The sequence below is a fragment of the Phytophthora cinnamomi genome, assembly GCF_018691715.1.
Source record: "Phytophthora cinnamomi strain GKB4 chromosome Unknown Contig131, whole genome shotgun sequence".
Lineage (NCBI taxonomy): Eukaryota > Oomycota > Peronosporomycetes > Peronosporales > Peronosporaceae > Phytophthora > Phytophthora cinnamomi.
The window spans coordinates 205,897-220,158 of NW_027151064.1; the positions used below are offsets into that span (position 1 = coordinate 205,897).

Sequence of the window (14,262 nt, forward strand, 5' to 3'; positions counted from 1 at the left end):
CGAAGGAGGATGATTTTGTGTATGGTTGCCATCCCTGGTGTGTGAGATCTTCCACTTCCCAGCGGGGTTGAGTGTGCCGAGTGCTTTAATGCTGATGGACATGCCGCATTTGTCTCGCTTCGACGCAGCCAACTGTTGCTGACAGTACGTATCCTTAAGGTATCAAGTGTTTTTGTTTGTTTGTTTGTTTTCCGGCTTCAGCAGGTTCTGCACTGTCCTGCTTGAGTTCGCCCGGCGCTGGTATAATATATGCGATCGGAGGCTTTAGCTCAGGCGGCGATATTAGTGCTGTCACATCACTCAGGTTCTGATCTAACGACGATATCTGTGAGGATGTCTGTGAGAATGTGTGGGGGTGGTGTGTTGATTACGGCGGCGGCGGTGGGGTGGCGGTGGGGTAAATCGGACGAATCCTAGTTTTACGATTGGGGTGTCCGATGGAGAATTGGTGCAGTCTCAATGCGTGGTTCGATCTTCCTCGTAGGCTTATCAGTATCTATTTTGATGAGCCCAGCGAACATATTCTGGGCGTATATTACACGGCACTAACGCCATGCGCTCGGCGTTTCTTGTAATAGGGTTACATGCACAAGTGGCTTGTAGCCACTTGTGATTTTAACAGATAAAATATCTGTTAAAAGTTTTAGATACTTCCTCATTTTGGTGTAAGCCACACCAATTGATACATTAAAGTGGTCCACCACAATAAGTGGTCCACACCTGCCCAAAGATCCTATTGGTAGAAAGCAGCATCTTTCTACCAATTAGAGACGTGCATATTGGCGGGCCAGCCGCTGTCAACCCCTTGTACAGATGATAAACAGTTTTAGCATATTTAGGAGGAAGATCAATTTAGAAACAACACAGGCCTCATTTTACCTAACCTAAGTCACTTGGAGTCTTTATTTGATTTATATTATACTTGTGTACTCAAGTATAATTAATTCAAATTATTAATAAACTCCTACGCTTCCTCATGCACGTAGCGCGACGTGCAAGCTAAAGTAGTGAGCCAAAGTAGGCCCACTACACCTGGTAGCACTTTGTAGTCCGTCCAACGACCGACTACGTGACGTTCGTACAGGGTGTACGAACGCGGAGCCGAGAACCCCTTGAGCACGGAGGTGCCCATGGAGAGCTCCGATACGCCTGCAACGCATGTTGCAAGCGCGGACTGCCCCCACCTGTCTGACCCAGAGTGGGAGGCCCTCCAACGACTGTCAACAGTCATTGGAGAAGCGGCGATAGCTACGATGCTGCGTACGCTATCGCCGACAGAGCAACATGGTGTTGCTCTGGGGTTTATCATGAAGGAGCAGCGCGATGCTGCTTCCTCAGCGACGGCGTCGTCGGGGACGACACCGCGTGCTCAATCATTAAAATTGAGCGTGAGCAATTACGTAGGAAGAGAGGGCGAGCCTCTCCTCCGATGGCTTGTCGAACTCAATACAGCCATTGCGGCTCGATCTATCGTCGACCTGTTGTCAAAGGTTGCGTTCGCCATGTCATGTCTTGGCGGACGAGCGAGGAGTTGGGCGTACGGACGACGACTCTCCGATCCTACGTGCTTTAGCACGTACGAGATATTCAAAGAGGAGCTCAAACAAGCGTTTGAGCCCCCGCAAAACGAATTCCGGTCGAGGACGGAATTCATCGACCTTCAGCAGTGTAAGCATGACGTCCATGCTTACGCGCAGCGTGCACGGTACTTGGTCTCCAACATTGTGACCAACCCGATAGACGAGGCGACTAAAGTCGTCACGTTCATGAAGGGACTTAGAGATGGGCCTGCGAAGACCTATCTCTTCCGAGAGTACCCGAGTACTCTCGAAGCTGCGATTACTCTCGCAATACAAGAAGCGTTTAGCCTGCGGCAGGCTAAACTGCATGCAAACGTGCCGAGGTCGCAACCGCACCCGGTAGCGAGGCCGGGAGGTCCAGAACCAATGGACCTCTCGAATGCAACAACTGCTGGTTACCAGCAGCAGGGAGGTAACGTGCGATGCTTCCGTTGCGGAAGGATCGGTCACTTTGCACGGGAGTGCACAGCTCCCATGCCCCCTGGAGGTGGCCGTCGTGGCGATGCTAGGCATCGCCGCGGACCAACAAAAAACGCGAACATCCAGTAGGCGCGGGGCGCCCTACTGGTAATGCGGTCGCGCGTGCCGACACCGGGCACGCGACACTGAGGACTGCAGCCCCCAGTGAGACCAGATCTCGCTGCAAGAAGCAAGATGACAGGCCGAACCTGGTCATCTTGAAGATTTACTCGAAGAGAGCGAGTGACTCTCTTCGAGCTTTGGTAGATTCGGGCGCGTCGAACAACTTTGTTAGACTACGGAGCTTACCGAGTCTTGACTTCGAGGAGGTAAATGTACCTCGAAGTCCTCTGGAAGTTCGATTGGCAACAGGTGCCATCGTGAAGACCGAGAAACGCGTCGTGAACGTGCGCTTCTTGTACAAACAACGGGTGTTTGTCGAACACTTTATCGTCTTGGACCTGGACGATAAGTTCGACGTTGTTATGGGCATGCCGTGGCTTGTACGGCATGATCCGGTAATTGACTGGAAGAAGCGCACGCTCGTGCGTTTCGGTCGCGGCAGCGGAACAGAGAGCGATGGCCCTGTTACCGCAGCGCACGCACCAGCAGGTGCGTGCGGCTCACCAGTCGAGGCAGCGCTTAATGTTGCTGTCCCGGAGTGCCCCGGGAGTGCGCGAGGGCCCGCACAAGTGAGACCAATGTCGTGTAGGAACACGCGCTAAATCATATATTGGCACACTTTCCCCACCAACAACACCCACCAAGTCACCGAAGACCCAATGGGCTTGTAAGGGTTAGAACCTGAAGGCCCAGCAACTTTCCCTTGCACCGGGTTGGTGTTTCCTCTGTGCACCGATCTTCCGCTAGTCGACCGACGGAAGACTCAGCGTCACTAGCCACGAGCAAAGGCTAGCACGCTCTCACACACAAAATATACCTCGCAGTCCTTCAGAAGGAAGGGTCCCGGCCTGTTGCAGCGTGATACGAGGGTACCGGAGCTATGCTCCGGCGGGAAGAAATAAATGGAGTGCGCTCTCACTCCTCCAGTTCCTTGCGACGGCCCATCGCTACCAATACACCGGCCACTAACTCTTGGCCCTGCCAGGGATGAACACACGCTACACTAGTAGATGTGCCCACCGACAGTCATAATCCTACCTACCAGGTTTACCTTGAGCTGCAGGTCGTTCACTGCAGGCACCGGTGTCGCCCTTGCGTGGTTGGGAGGAAAAGCTGTTCTGTTATTGTTGCCCGAATGGCTTGTCTGTGTTTCCTTAAGTTTCCTATCGATCAATACAAATATCAAGTATAAACGCGTCCGTTTTTGGACCGCCAGTCGTAACTCACGATTCTTCGGCGCTTTCTCTGCGATGTGGCGGCGTTACCGACGACTGAAACGGCCGCTGAAACGCCACCGACGACTCGGGACAGGCGCCGATGACTCACAGGTTCGGATCTTGCCAGTAGGCTCGCATCGTACTTAGCGAGCTGCAACCGCCCGCTCTTGACTTGGGACCGTCGACGAGTGAGAATGCGAGCACACCACCAGAGGCGTGGAGTCGCTTTCGCGCCCTTATCTAGTGGAATGAATTACAGTAGGTAATGGCGCGGAAGCGCCCTCCAAAACTTTCTAGTATGGGCGCCACCAGTACGAGCTGTGCACGGACATCGCACCAACACGGACGACGCGCGACCAGGAACACAGCGCTGGCATGAACGTAAAACCACGAGGAACGTAGCATTTTTGCAAAGAGTGTCCAAACAGGAACGTCGCACAAGGCTAGCGCCACCCAAGCACGAAGACCATCTACCGTAAATTCTGCCCAGACACGAATAACAGAACAGCCGCATAAATCACTAGTTCCAGACACGCACAGGAACGCTGGCACCGTGATCTTGTACAAGTTAGAGCACAAGACCAACGTGACCGCTGCGCTACCACGCCGCGATAACACACAGATTCTAGGGATTTGTCTTGATTTTATTATGTAAACACAATGTGTGTCTTTGTTTACGTTTCAGTTTACAAATTCTAATGTCGGTATGTGAATGCGTTTCAGTATCTCAATGAGATAGATAAACGATCGTCGAACTGGACCTCACAACGGAATCACGCGTGGGCAGGAAACACACTGGAGAGCACCGACACGGGCGTAAGAGGTGGGGGTATAGCTGGGCGCCGAGCGCTACACGCAGGTGCCCGTATGCAGTCCACTCACGCTCCGCTGGAAAGATCAGCGCTATCAGCAATCGCGGTGTCGATCAACAGCAGTGCTCTTCGTTTACTGCCGAATGGCGCCGCCCCACCTCCTCCAATAGCATCAAACCAAGTCAAAGCTCGCGCTGAGAAGCAAACTGTCAGTACAGCTGTAGAAGACGGACGTGCTGACGGACACGCTGTTACCGCTGGTGTAGTGGCCGTTATAGCTGTGCCAAGCCGACTATAAGACGCAAGTGGGGAACACCTCGCAGCTCGAATAACAAACCAACGCCTACAACAGACGCATATCAACCAAATCGAAGGCGAAGTGCTGCTACACCGCGACGTAGCGTAACCAATGTCATGAGCCAGGTAAGCACGCCGACAGTACTGCGACGTAGCGTAACCAATGTCATGGGCCAGGTAAGCCCGCCGACAGTACCGAAACGCGTGGATCAAGGCTCAAACACAGAACATCGATCCCAACAGGCCAGGCTAATTGCAGTATTACAACGCAGTGATATTTACGTGACCACTACGCTTGCTGCAAGCGTTGGTGTCACGCCAGCTGCTGCAAGTACTGACTCCGAGCCCGAAATCTCCCCACAGCCACTGGCTCCCTCATCGCGCAGCCCTACCCGGCCTCCTCTGATTCCAGACCTGTACATTGCCACACTTGTGACATTTCGCCAACGATTGAAGGTTGGACTACACGGAATTATCACACGTATGTGGGCGTTGGGACCGCTTATCTCGCTGGACGCGTGTGTCGGATCATGAAGAGTACTCTGTTCCAGATCCAGTGGCTAGTCTCACAATAGCATAATCATGTTGAGAGTATAAATCTGATCATGGTGCGGCGTAGCAATGCCAATTACCTGTCCATACACGGCAGCTAGGCAGCTGTAGGATGGAGCAATCTGTGTGCAATTGGTGAAGAGGAAACCATTGATTTTGATGATGATGTTGCAGCTCTGAAAGAGTGCATGGAGGAATTCAATCCATCGATCGATATTCATACTTCTGTTGCTGAGGTTGTAGCTATCAACAGTATGCGCTTCGATCCAACAGCACAATGTGAGGAACCACCAGGTTTATTTCAACACGCAGATGGTTCTACTACGATGCGGCTTCGGCCAGAGTTCAAGCATTTGTTCGAATACTCTGCTTCGACCAGTTGTTTTGCTTACATACCGGTCACTTTGCGGCAGCAAGTTGTTCGAGAAACAAATAGTTATGCTAGGGTGTATGGTATCCAACTCAAGATACGTTTTTCGTTGGAGGAGATCATAGCATTAATCTGTGTTATTATACATGTTGCTAGTCGATAAAGAGGAGTACCGCAACTACTGGGTGCAACAAGCAGCACGTGAAAGAAGCCATTTTAGGATGAAACAGAGTACATATTGACACTGCAATGCCTCTACGACGCTTGCAAAAGCTCCGTCAAGCATTCAGGTTCCAACGCGTGGAGGATAACGCTACAAACACAGACCAAGCCGCCAGGGTCCGGCCACTGCTGAATTTGCTGAAGTCGACAAGGTCACAGTACGTTGACGTGGGGCGGAATGTGGTATTGGATGAAGCTAGCATCGAATGTCGCTCAAAGTGCGGTAATCCATTTGTAACAGGATTGACACGATGTTGTTGGCAAAGCTAGTGCAGCACGAGCAAGCAAGTTGGCGTCACTAGCGGTAGCTGCGTATATCCTTGATGAGTCCTATAGGACTCCAGTAGCTTAGGTGACTTCACTTCGAAATCTACGTTCGATCAAGTAACATATGCACCCATGTGCGGCGCCGGACGGTGCCGGGCGACAGAACGTAGACGGCGACGGTGGCGGAGGACAGCACGTAGGTGACGGACGGGGACGTGCAGGGGGTGGCGAAGGCGAACGACGGCAGGTCACTGATGGGCAGCACGGGGGCGGTCCCGGAAGTGATGGGAGTGGCGACAGCAACGGCGAGTGTCTGCGTCTGGGTGATCGCGACAGCGAAGAGTGGCACGACGAATGTCGAGTCGACATTGAAGAACTGAAGCGAGCGCGAGAGGGACAGCAGTACCAAACTTGCGGGCTGGAAGCAAAGGAGGCGGGAGTAGTGTCGAATTCGCGGGATGGAGCGCAAGGAGACGGAAGTCTTCATGAGAACGAGTACCGCGACGGGAGCCGCGGGCCGAGGCTGTCGTTAGACGTTTGAGGTTTTGAGGGGCGAAGACATAAGCCTTCACGAGAACGAGTACCGCGGCGAGAGTCGCGAGGCAGACGTTGTCATTAGACGATGGCGGATTTTGAGGGATGGGGCGCGAGCTCTTTTGAGAACGAGTACCGTGACGAAAGTCGCGAGCCTGAGGCTGTCGTTAGACGGTTGAGGTTTTGAGGGAGGAATTGACGGAAGCGCGGAAGTAACCGGCGTGCTGGTGATCTGTGTGCAAAACGAGAACGAGGAACGAACGACGAAGTTGGTGTTAGCGTTAGCTGCCATTAGTTAGTTGTTGCGTAGGAGTTTTTATTAAAGTCACTAATAAAATTCGGTCGGACGCAGGGGCGAACGATCGGGCGTGGTGATAGAATATCTCCGTCGGTCAGTATGTATTAGGACGTCTCGGAGGAAGAAGAGGGCCCGCAGCGTCAGCTATAACAGCCAAGCGAGATAACTGGCCTGCTTCACATTGATCGCGTACAAACCCATGAAGCCAGGGGACAAGTACCATTTTCGTATCTACATGTTATGCTGTTCTACCACGTGGATCTCATTGCGTTTTCGACTACATTGTCAGAGTGACATGACGGATCGACTAGATGGAGTAACGACACCGGTATAAGCGCAAGCACTGAGTGATGAACTTGCAAGTTCGTAATCGATTGGGAAGTGTGTTGGAAGCGGTTCGGCCATTGTATGGCACATCAATTCTGACAACTACTATACCTCTGTACAACTTCTCGACGCTCTCCGCCTGAAGGGTCTCTGCGCCCGAGGAATTGTGCGGGAAACCAGTGACCATTTCCTGAAACATGCAGAAGAAAGGTGGACCTTGTGGAACATCTCGCCAAGGCGCGTCGGTGGACCGTAATACTGTACCAGCTTATTGGTATGATAGCTCGATCGTGACTGTGGTTTCAATTGCTGGTGTCTCTACTCAGACAACTGTGACACGACAAGTGCGCTCTGAAAAAGTAATCTTCCACGCGCCTACTTGTATCAAAGAGCACAACAAGAGTATGCAATGGGTTGACCGGCTTGATCAAACACGAGGGAGATTCTCGCTGTCCGACGGACATTCGTCCAAAACTTGGTACAAAAACAGGGTCTTCCGCTTATTGACGTGGCGCGGGCTAATGCATCCTGCACACGCTGTTGGCACTCAACCGTGACGATGATCGCGACTCTCACAAGACTTTGTCGCTCAACTTAGCTCTGAGCTGATTTCAGGAAAGAAGTGGAAAGAGGCACCCAGTAAACGGTGGATGTTCTACACCGACGGAGGGGGGGGCGGTGACATAAGAGGTGTCTCCATCAAGTGCCGTGTGGGTGGCGCGATCTCGTGACAGTGACAGATATGCTGGTAGTCCTCAGAAGAGGTGCTCCGCTGTTGCATCGACGCAGATGTACTCAGAGAAGCACAGAAAGCGCAGATAGTGCGTGGTTTGTCGGTCGGAGGACAGGTATGCCACTGAGGTTACGAACTTTTGCGTTATGCACGGTGTTTGTCGGTGTCAACACGTTTCGGCTACTACAGAGCCATTCACATGCATGAATCCGACATGGACGTGCTGGGAGAAGTGCCACCAATTCTACCTCCCACGCAAACTATTATCAGCGAAGGGAAAGGTGCGCACAAAGTGTGAACTGTACAAACTGAAGCCACAAGCGCAAGCAAACCAAGGCACCGAGACTAAAGACGCCGAACATAACATCGCTCCTTTGGAAGGGAGAGACGACTCCGGAGCACGCCCAAGTGTTATCCGTATGATCGCATTGTAGCGTTGTACTTGGGGTTTTCTGGTACATGCATCTACTTCAACATTGATTCTTCAACATGTGCAAGTGTTTTGGTTTAACTATACTAATTCGCTTCGAGGTGCTTCCTCATGCAACTAGAAGTGAGTATTCAAATGTCAAAATCCGATATGTGTGTATTCATCATAATTTTATTATTGAAGAAATAATAATTCAAGAAATGTTTGATCTGTAGATGAACACCTTTTGCGTATCCGCTTTCCAACTGCAGGGGAGGCCCACCTCCTTGAATAACTCAAACAACAAGCAGAAGCCTGAGAAGCAAGGCTCGCGGTGTCTGGGACACATTTACACAGTGCTGGCAAAGAATTGGACGTCGGACAAATAGCCGAGATGCTCCTTGACGATCTCGATCACATGAGGCTCGAACAAAACGTTGTTCCAGTTCACAATAGTAGCTTGTTCATACGGCAAGCACCGTGACAACATGGCCTCTGCAAAATCTCCGCAGATCATTAGGATTCTTGGGCGTAATCGTCGACCATGCGCATTCTCTCTGACCATTTGCAAACCGCGTTGGTATACGTCTTCACGTAGCTCAATACCAATAGCCCTGTAGACTGTTGTCGCCAATGCTACATGTACCACAACGTTCCCCAGTCCTGCTCCAATAGATCTCGTTCATCGATAGACCCCAGTAGATCATCGAGTAGTTTGGCGATGCCCTGCAGTGATATTTTAGCGGCATTGCGATGCGAAGCATTGCAATCCCGTGTCATCACAATACGCTGAACGTTCTCGAAAATGGCATGTATGATCATCTCGACACTTGCGCTGTTGGTGGTTGCATCCTGGCCACTGATAAAGACGTCAATAGAGCTTGTAGCAGCGGGACTTGAGCACGGCGAGCATTCAGCGATAGGAACCGACGACAGTGGTGAACTTGCAACAACCACTGGTCGCGGAGAAGTTGCAGCAACAGCTGCCAGTCTTGATGAAGTTGTAGGAGCTGACGGACGCGGTAAACTTTCAGCATCTGCTGGACGCGTAGGACTTGGTACAGGCGTCGTCCCTGCTGGACTTGTAGCTGGTATTACCTCCCTGGGCTTGAGGCAGGCGCCGGTGGTGTCCAACTTGCAGAAGGAGCTGGCGGTGGAGGAATTGCAGCAGGCACCGGCCGTGGAGAACTTGCAGAGGTCGTGCCTGAGCAACATCTCGTAGCCGTCAAGTAACCGCAAGTGGGCGGCCACGTGGGTGGCGGACTCGCGCGAAGAAACTTGGGGAGTGGCGTGTCAAATCGCGGCCTCATGACCGCAAGAGCGTCTGCAGGCGCTAGCACAGCGCTAGTGCCGTATGCCCCGTGCCCTGCATCTTGCTGGCGGCATCCTGCAACGGTACACGTCCACTAGCATCCGCGTATTGGCGCGCGAGCTTGACTAGCTGCTTGTCGTCGTCGAACGTGAACGGGGTTCACATGACTGGCAGATTGTGATTGAGGCGTGTAACTTAACTTCAGTATAAAAATTATTCACGGCCACTCGTTGGTAAGGGGAACATAGGTAATGCAGTTTGGAAACCTGAGCTCCACGTCGACGCGTCACGTAATATACTTTCATTTGCTTACGCAATCACTATAGCTTTCGTACTTACCTGAGTATTATGCAATTATGTGTGCTACATAGTGGACATAAACGCTGAATTTCCGTGATGTATGCCACATTAGAATGGTTGTGGATAAGGTCGAAGCACTACGATTGGTAGTTACAAAAGTTGGTAGGATTTGAGTTGAACTTCTGTCAACAGCGGCAAAATGCCCCCCTTGAAGGCCTGTTTGCCACCTCTTTTTGATCTAGCCTTCAAACAGCGCAAAATGCCCCTGTTGACCACGACATGGTTATTAGCAGGGCTTTGGAGTGGTAGTAGTAATAGTAGTAAATGTTACTTGAAGTACCAAATATTATTTTGATAAAATTAATATTTACTACTACTACAATATTATACCTTAAATATTCTTACGGGGAAAATATATGGATCGATATCAAAGTACATTAAGTTGCTATCGCAGTTTCTCTAACAACCGTACACACTCGCGCTCGTCCTCTATGATTGCTTCCTCACTCATAGCTTGGAACGCCTTGACAGCGAAGTCTTCTGAGTTAGCAATAATGTACTCCACCGGGACTCGTCGCGTACAAGCCTCTAGCAAAGCCCCCTTTGTTAGACCGTCAGCGTAGGGTCGAATGCTAACCCACCATGTCTCGTCGATATCCATACCACTGAAGATACCTTCGCCCTCCGAGAAAATCTTTGTCACTATCACAACCCGCTCACTCTCGACAATTCGCCTCACGACGATGCGCTTCAAGATCGACACTGTGGAGCCGCAGTTCAGCGTCTTCCTCATACGGAACTTCAGGACGATAGTGTTTTCCGGGTCCGAAGAATCCTTGTACTCTTGGCGATCAATTTGTCTGTGCGGCAGTCCACACAGCGTCCACAGCTTGGTACAACCGTCTTCGAAGCTGAATGGCTGCAGCCACTTGGTCACATATTGAGTGTACTTGACACCACCGTTCGGGTGATGCAGGCGAAGCGAACTTGCCGAGCCAATTGCTAAAGATCCCACTTCGCATTCCTCAAAGACCATATCGATACGGGTATAACTGTCTTTGACGTCCTGAAGGAAAATGTCGTACACCGCAGCGTCCGACGATTTCAAACGAAGCCACCTCCTGTCATCCAATCTATCGCACTGTTCGGAGCTAGTACCTGCAATCACAGATGCCGGCCAACTCGGACACTCGCGTAGAGTCAAACCAAGGCTCTCGAGGTACGTGGCTTGCGAGTTCAGGATGGTCAAAAGGCGAGCCTTGTCCTTCTCCGCGTGAAGCCGTCTCTCTTTTTGCTGCTCAGCGACTTGTTTCCAGAACGACTTGGAGAGCACCAAATCTGTTCGCGCGGTGGTGTTGGTGCCTTGCCTCGCCTCGAGGATTTCCTTCACTTGCTTGCTCAGATCGATCTCCAGTTGGCGCAGCTCCTCGCGTTCACCTTTGACGCGCAGGCGGTACTTTCGTCGCCGCACATCAACACCATCGTTGCGACGTTTGCTCTTCTTGGAGGGTGAGCTGTCGTACTCGCCGCTGCTGCTATTTCGACTCTGAGTTCTGCTCTCTTCGGTGAGTGGTGTCGAGGCTTCGACTGGGACAGGGTGAAGGGCTTCCCTCCCAGGAACGGATTCGTCGGTTAGGGGAAGCCGCTCCAGGCCTCCATCTTGGATCGATGTCCGAGGTGTCAGTCCGTCTGTCAGCATCTCTGCTTCGAGAAAGGATGAAACCTCATCCAGGAACTCTAGGTGCAGCGCCATGGTGAGTCTGAATAACTCGGCGAACTTCGAAGTGGCACGTGAGATCGCAGCCGCGTACTGTACCAACTACAGTCCTTGCGTGAGCGTTTCACGCAATCGTCGATGGCCTAACAGCTGGGATAACGAAGTGCGAAAGACAGACTCCGATTTTTTGCAGCATCACTCATGGGCATGTACCAGTACCTGTATTACTGTACCAGAACATGCCGAATATGGAAAGCGTTCTACTGTACGTACAGCGTGTACACGTATTGAAGACTACTTTGAGCGTTCGAACTCTATGCACAGCGTTGCTTTGTTCTCATCGACATACTTAGGCCTGATTCCTCACCGCGTTCGCTACAGTATTCATACAAACAATCTAGTAGCCTGGGTGCCGAGGCTCGGGCTTACCATTACGTCCGACTGCAAAATAAAAATACACGAGCTTCGCTTTATTTGCAAACCGCTATGCAAAGCCCCGCGAAATAACGAACAGGGCCAAGCACTACATGCAAATGGTGTCCATGTAGTAATAAGATGCCTTCATCAAGAATATTGGAGGAACAACTACGTGTGAATCGCATGATGCGATCAACAATGCAGACTGCCGTCAAGCCTTGCCTATCATCGTGCACACTCGCACTCATCTTCTGACTGCCTCTTCAACCATAGCTTGGAACGCCTCGACAACGAAGTCTTAGCGTTAGCGGTAATGTACTTCACTGACTCATCGCATACACGCCTCTAATAAAGCCCCCAGTGTTAAGTCATCACCAAAGAGTCGAATGCTAACTCACCAGGTCTCATCGATATTCGCCCCTATCCAGTCGATACTAGCAAATCATTGGGTGACAAAGCGTTTTAAGATCAACGCTGTCGACCCACAGCTCAGCATTTTCGTCAGCCGGTATTTCACAGCACCAGGTCGGCTCGGCGGTCAACTTTTCTGTGTAGTAACCTTAGCTCGGAAATTTCCCACATTTTGAGCAAGTGCCTCGAAGCTCAACGGAAGCAACACCGTGTTGACATATTGAGTGTACTCGACACCACCGTACAGATTGTGTAGCTGGAGAAAGATTGCCGTTCCGATCCAAAGAGACCCAACCCGCATTCCTCAAATACCTCACCCTGGCATAGTTATCCTGAACTTCCTGGAGGAAAATCTCATACGTAGCAGCATCCGATGACTTGAGACGCAGCCACCCCCGGTCGTCCAGCTCTGCACCGTTGCCGTCCACAGTAACGACAAATGTCATCCACGTCGCACACTCGCGTAGAGTCAAACCAAGGCTCTCGAGGTACGCCACCTGCGAGTTCACAATCATTAAAAGTCGAGGCTTTTCATTCTCCGCGTGAAGCTGTCGTTCTTTTTGCTCCTCAGCGACTTGTTTCCAGAGCGACTTGGAGAGCACCAAATCGGTTTGCGGAGAGGTGTTGGCGCCTTGGCTCACCTCAATGATTTCCTTAATCTGCTTGCTCAAGTCGATCTCCAGTTGGCGCAGCTCCTCGCGCTCGCCTTTGACGCGCAGGCGGTACTTTTGGCGACGCACATACACCGAGTCACCTTGGTGCGTGTTTGGGAAGCCCCTGCTGTCGACATTTTCGGCTGGATTTCGGATAGTGAGCTGAGCCGCTAATAAGGGCAGATTGGGTGTCTTTTTAGGGAGGGCACTTCCACCGGTAGAGTTAAAAGTGAGGCATAAATTGCAGATTTTCAAGTGCGACAAATTGGGTGATTGTAAGTATACTCTCCCCGATATGCACTAAAACGAGGGAAAAAGCGAAGAAGGCAAAACAAACTCCACGCAAGTATTCACTCATTCTGTTGCTTAAGTCCACTGGTGTTACTTAGAGACTGAAGTCAAATTTTGGACAAAATATTCCAAGATATACTTGTAATGGACTCTGAAAAATGTTATTTTCGTGATGCTAAACTTCGATTTAGTTAATTCTGAGACCACCACTGGATTCCTTGCGTAATTTTACCCTATAATCAAAAAATAAATATTTTTGAGATCTCGACTCGAAAATGGAGGTAATTTTTTGGCTGGCCTCGTTCCTGCTTCAATTTGGCTGTGGAATAGCTCAAACCAAAACAAAGATAGCCCTCTTCCCAGTGGCGTGCCTAAATCGCCGCCGAGAATGACAAAACGAATGTATCCTTGGCCGATTCAGATTTCCTTGGTCACTCCACTGTCATCAAGTGTGACAAGATTTTTGTGTTGATCTGTGGTGGGTTTCGCACAAGAACACCAACTGGGGGAGCTGGCACTCCCTAAAGCTTCTTGCCTGGTGTATTTGCTGGCAAAACTTAAACTGACTCTTACTATTGCTATGTACGCTACTGCCAGATCGGGCAACAAACCTACGATCGTCGTGCCATCAACTCGATGGTTGGCCGTGGCAACTGGCCACTGCCAATCTGAAGATCAGCCTCCCGCTCACTGCACGGGCTGGATGAGGCTATCCAACCTCAAACCCACTACAGTCCCCACTCTCAAAGCCTCATTCAGCCCCGCGAATAAGCCCTAGCTCTAGCTGCATTGGTACCCACCAACACGGTTGTGTCACCTCGTCCACAGTCGCGCAACATTGATATCCGTCAACGCTGCCAAACGAGTTAGACCACTTGGCCTCGCCCACAGTTTGTTTGGCAAAATATAACCGCAGAAATTCTACCCGAGTTTTTCGCTAATCAAAATTTTCGCTAGCCAA

General features: G+C 51.0%; 2 protein-coding genes across 2 annotated transcripts; both read right to left on the bottom strand.

Moving 5' to 3' along the window:
• Window positions 1-10,257: 10,257 nt before the first annotated feature.
• IUM83_17619 (uncharacterized protein) lies at window positions 10,258-11,565 on the bottom strand (the record flags this gene model as incomplete). Its single annotated transcript, XM_067942581.1, has 1 exon — window positions 10,258-11,565. The coding sequence occupies one exon, from the start codon at window positions 11,563-11,565 to the stop codon at window positions 10,258-10,260; it is 1,308 nt and encodes a 435-aa protein (XP_067779965.1).
• Window positions 11,566-12,484: 919 nt separating this feature from the next.
• On the bottom strand, window positions 12,485-13,076 carry IUM83_17620 (uncharacterized protein; the record flags this gene model as incomplete). The annotated part of the gene is made up of 2 exons (XM_067942582.1): window positions 12,485-12,613; window positions 12,675-13,076. 2 exons carry the CDS (start codon window positions 13,074-13,076, stop codon window positions 12,485-12,487), a joined length of 531 nt encoding a protein of 176 aa, XP_067779918.1.
• Window positions 13,077-14,262: the final 1,186 nt, after the last annotated feature.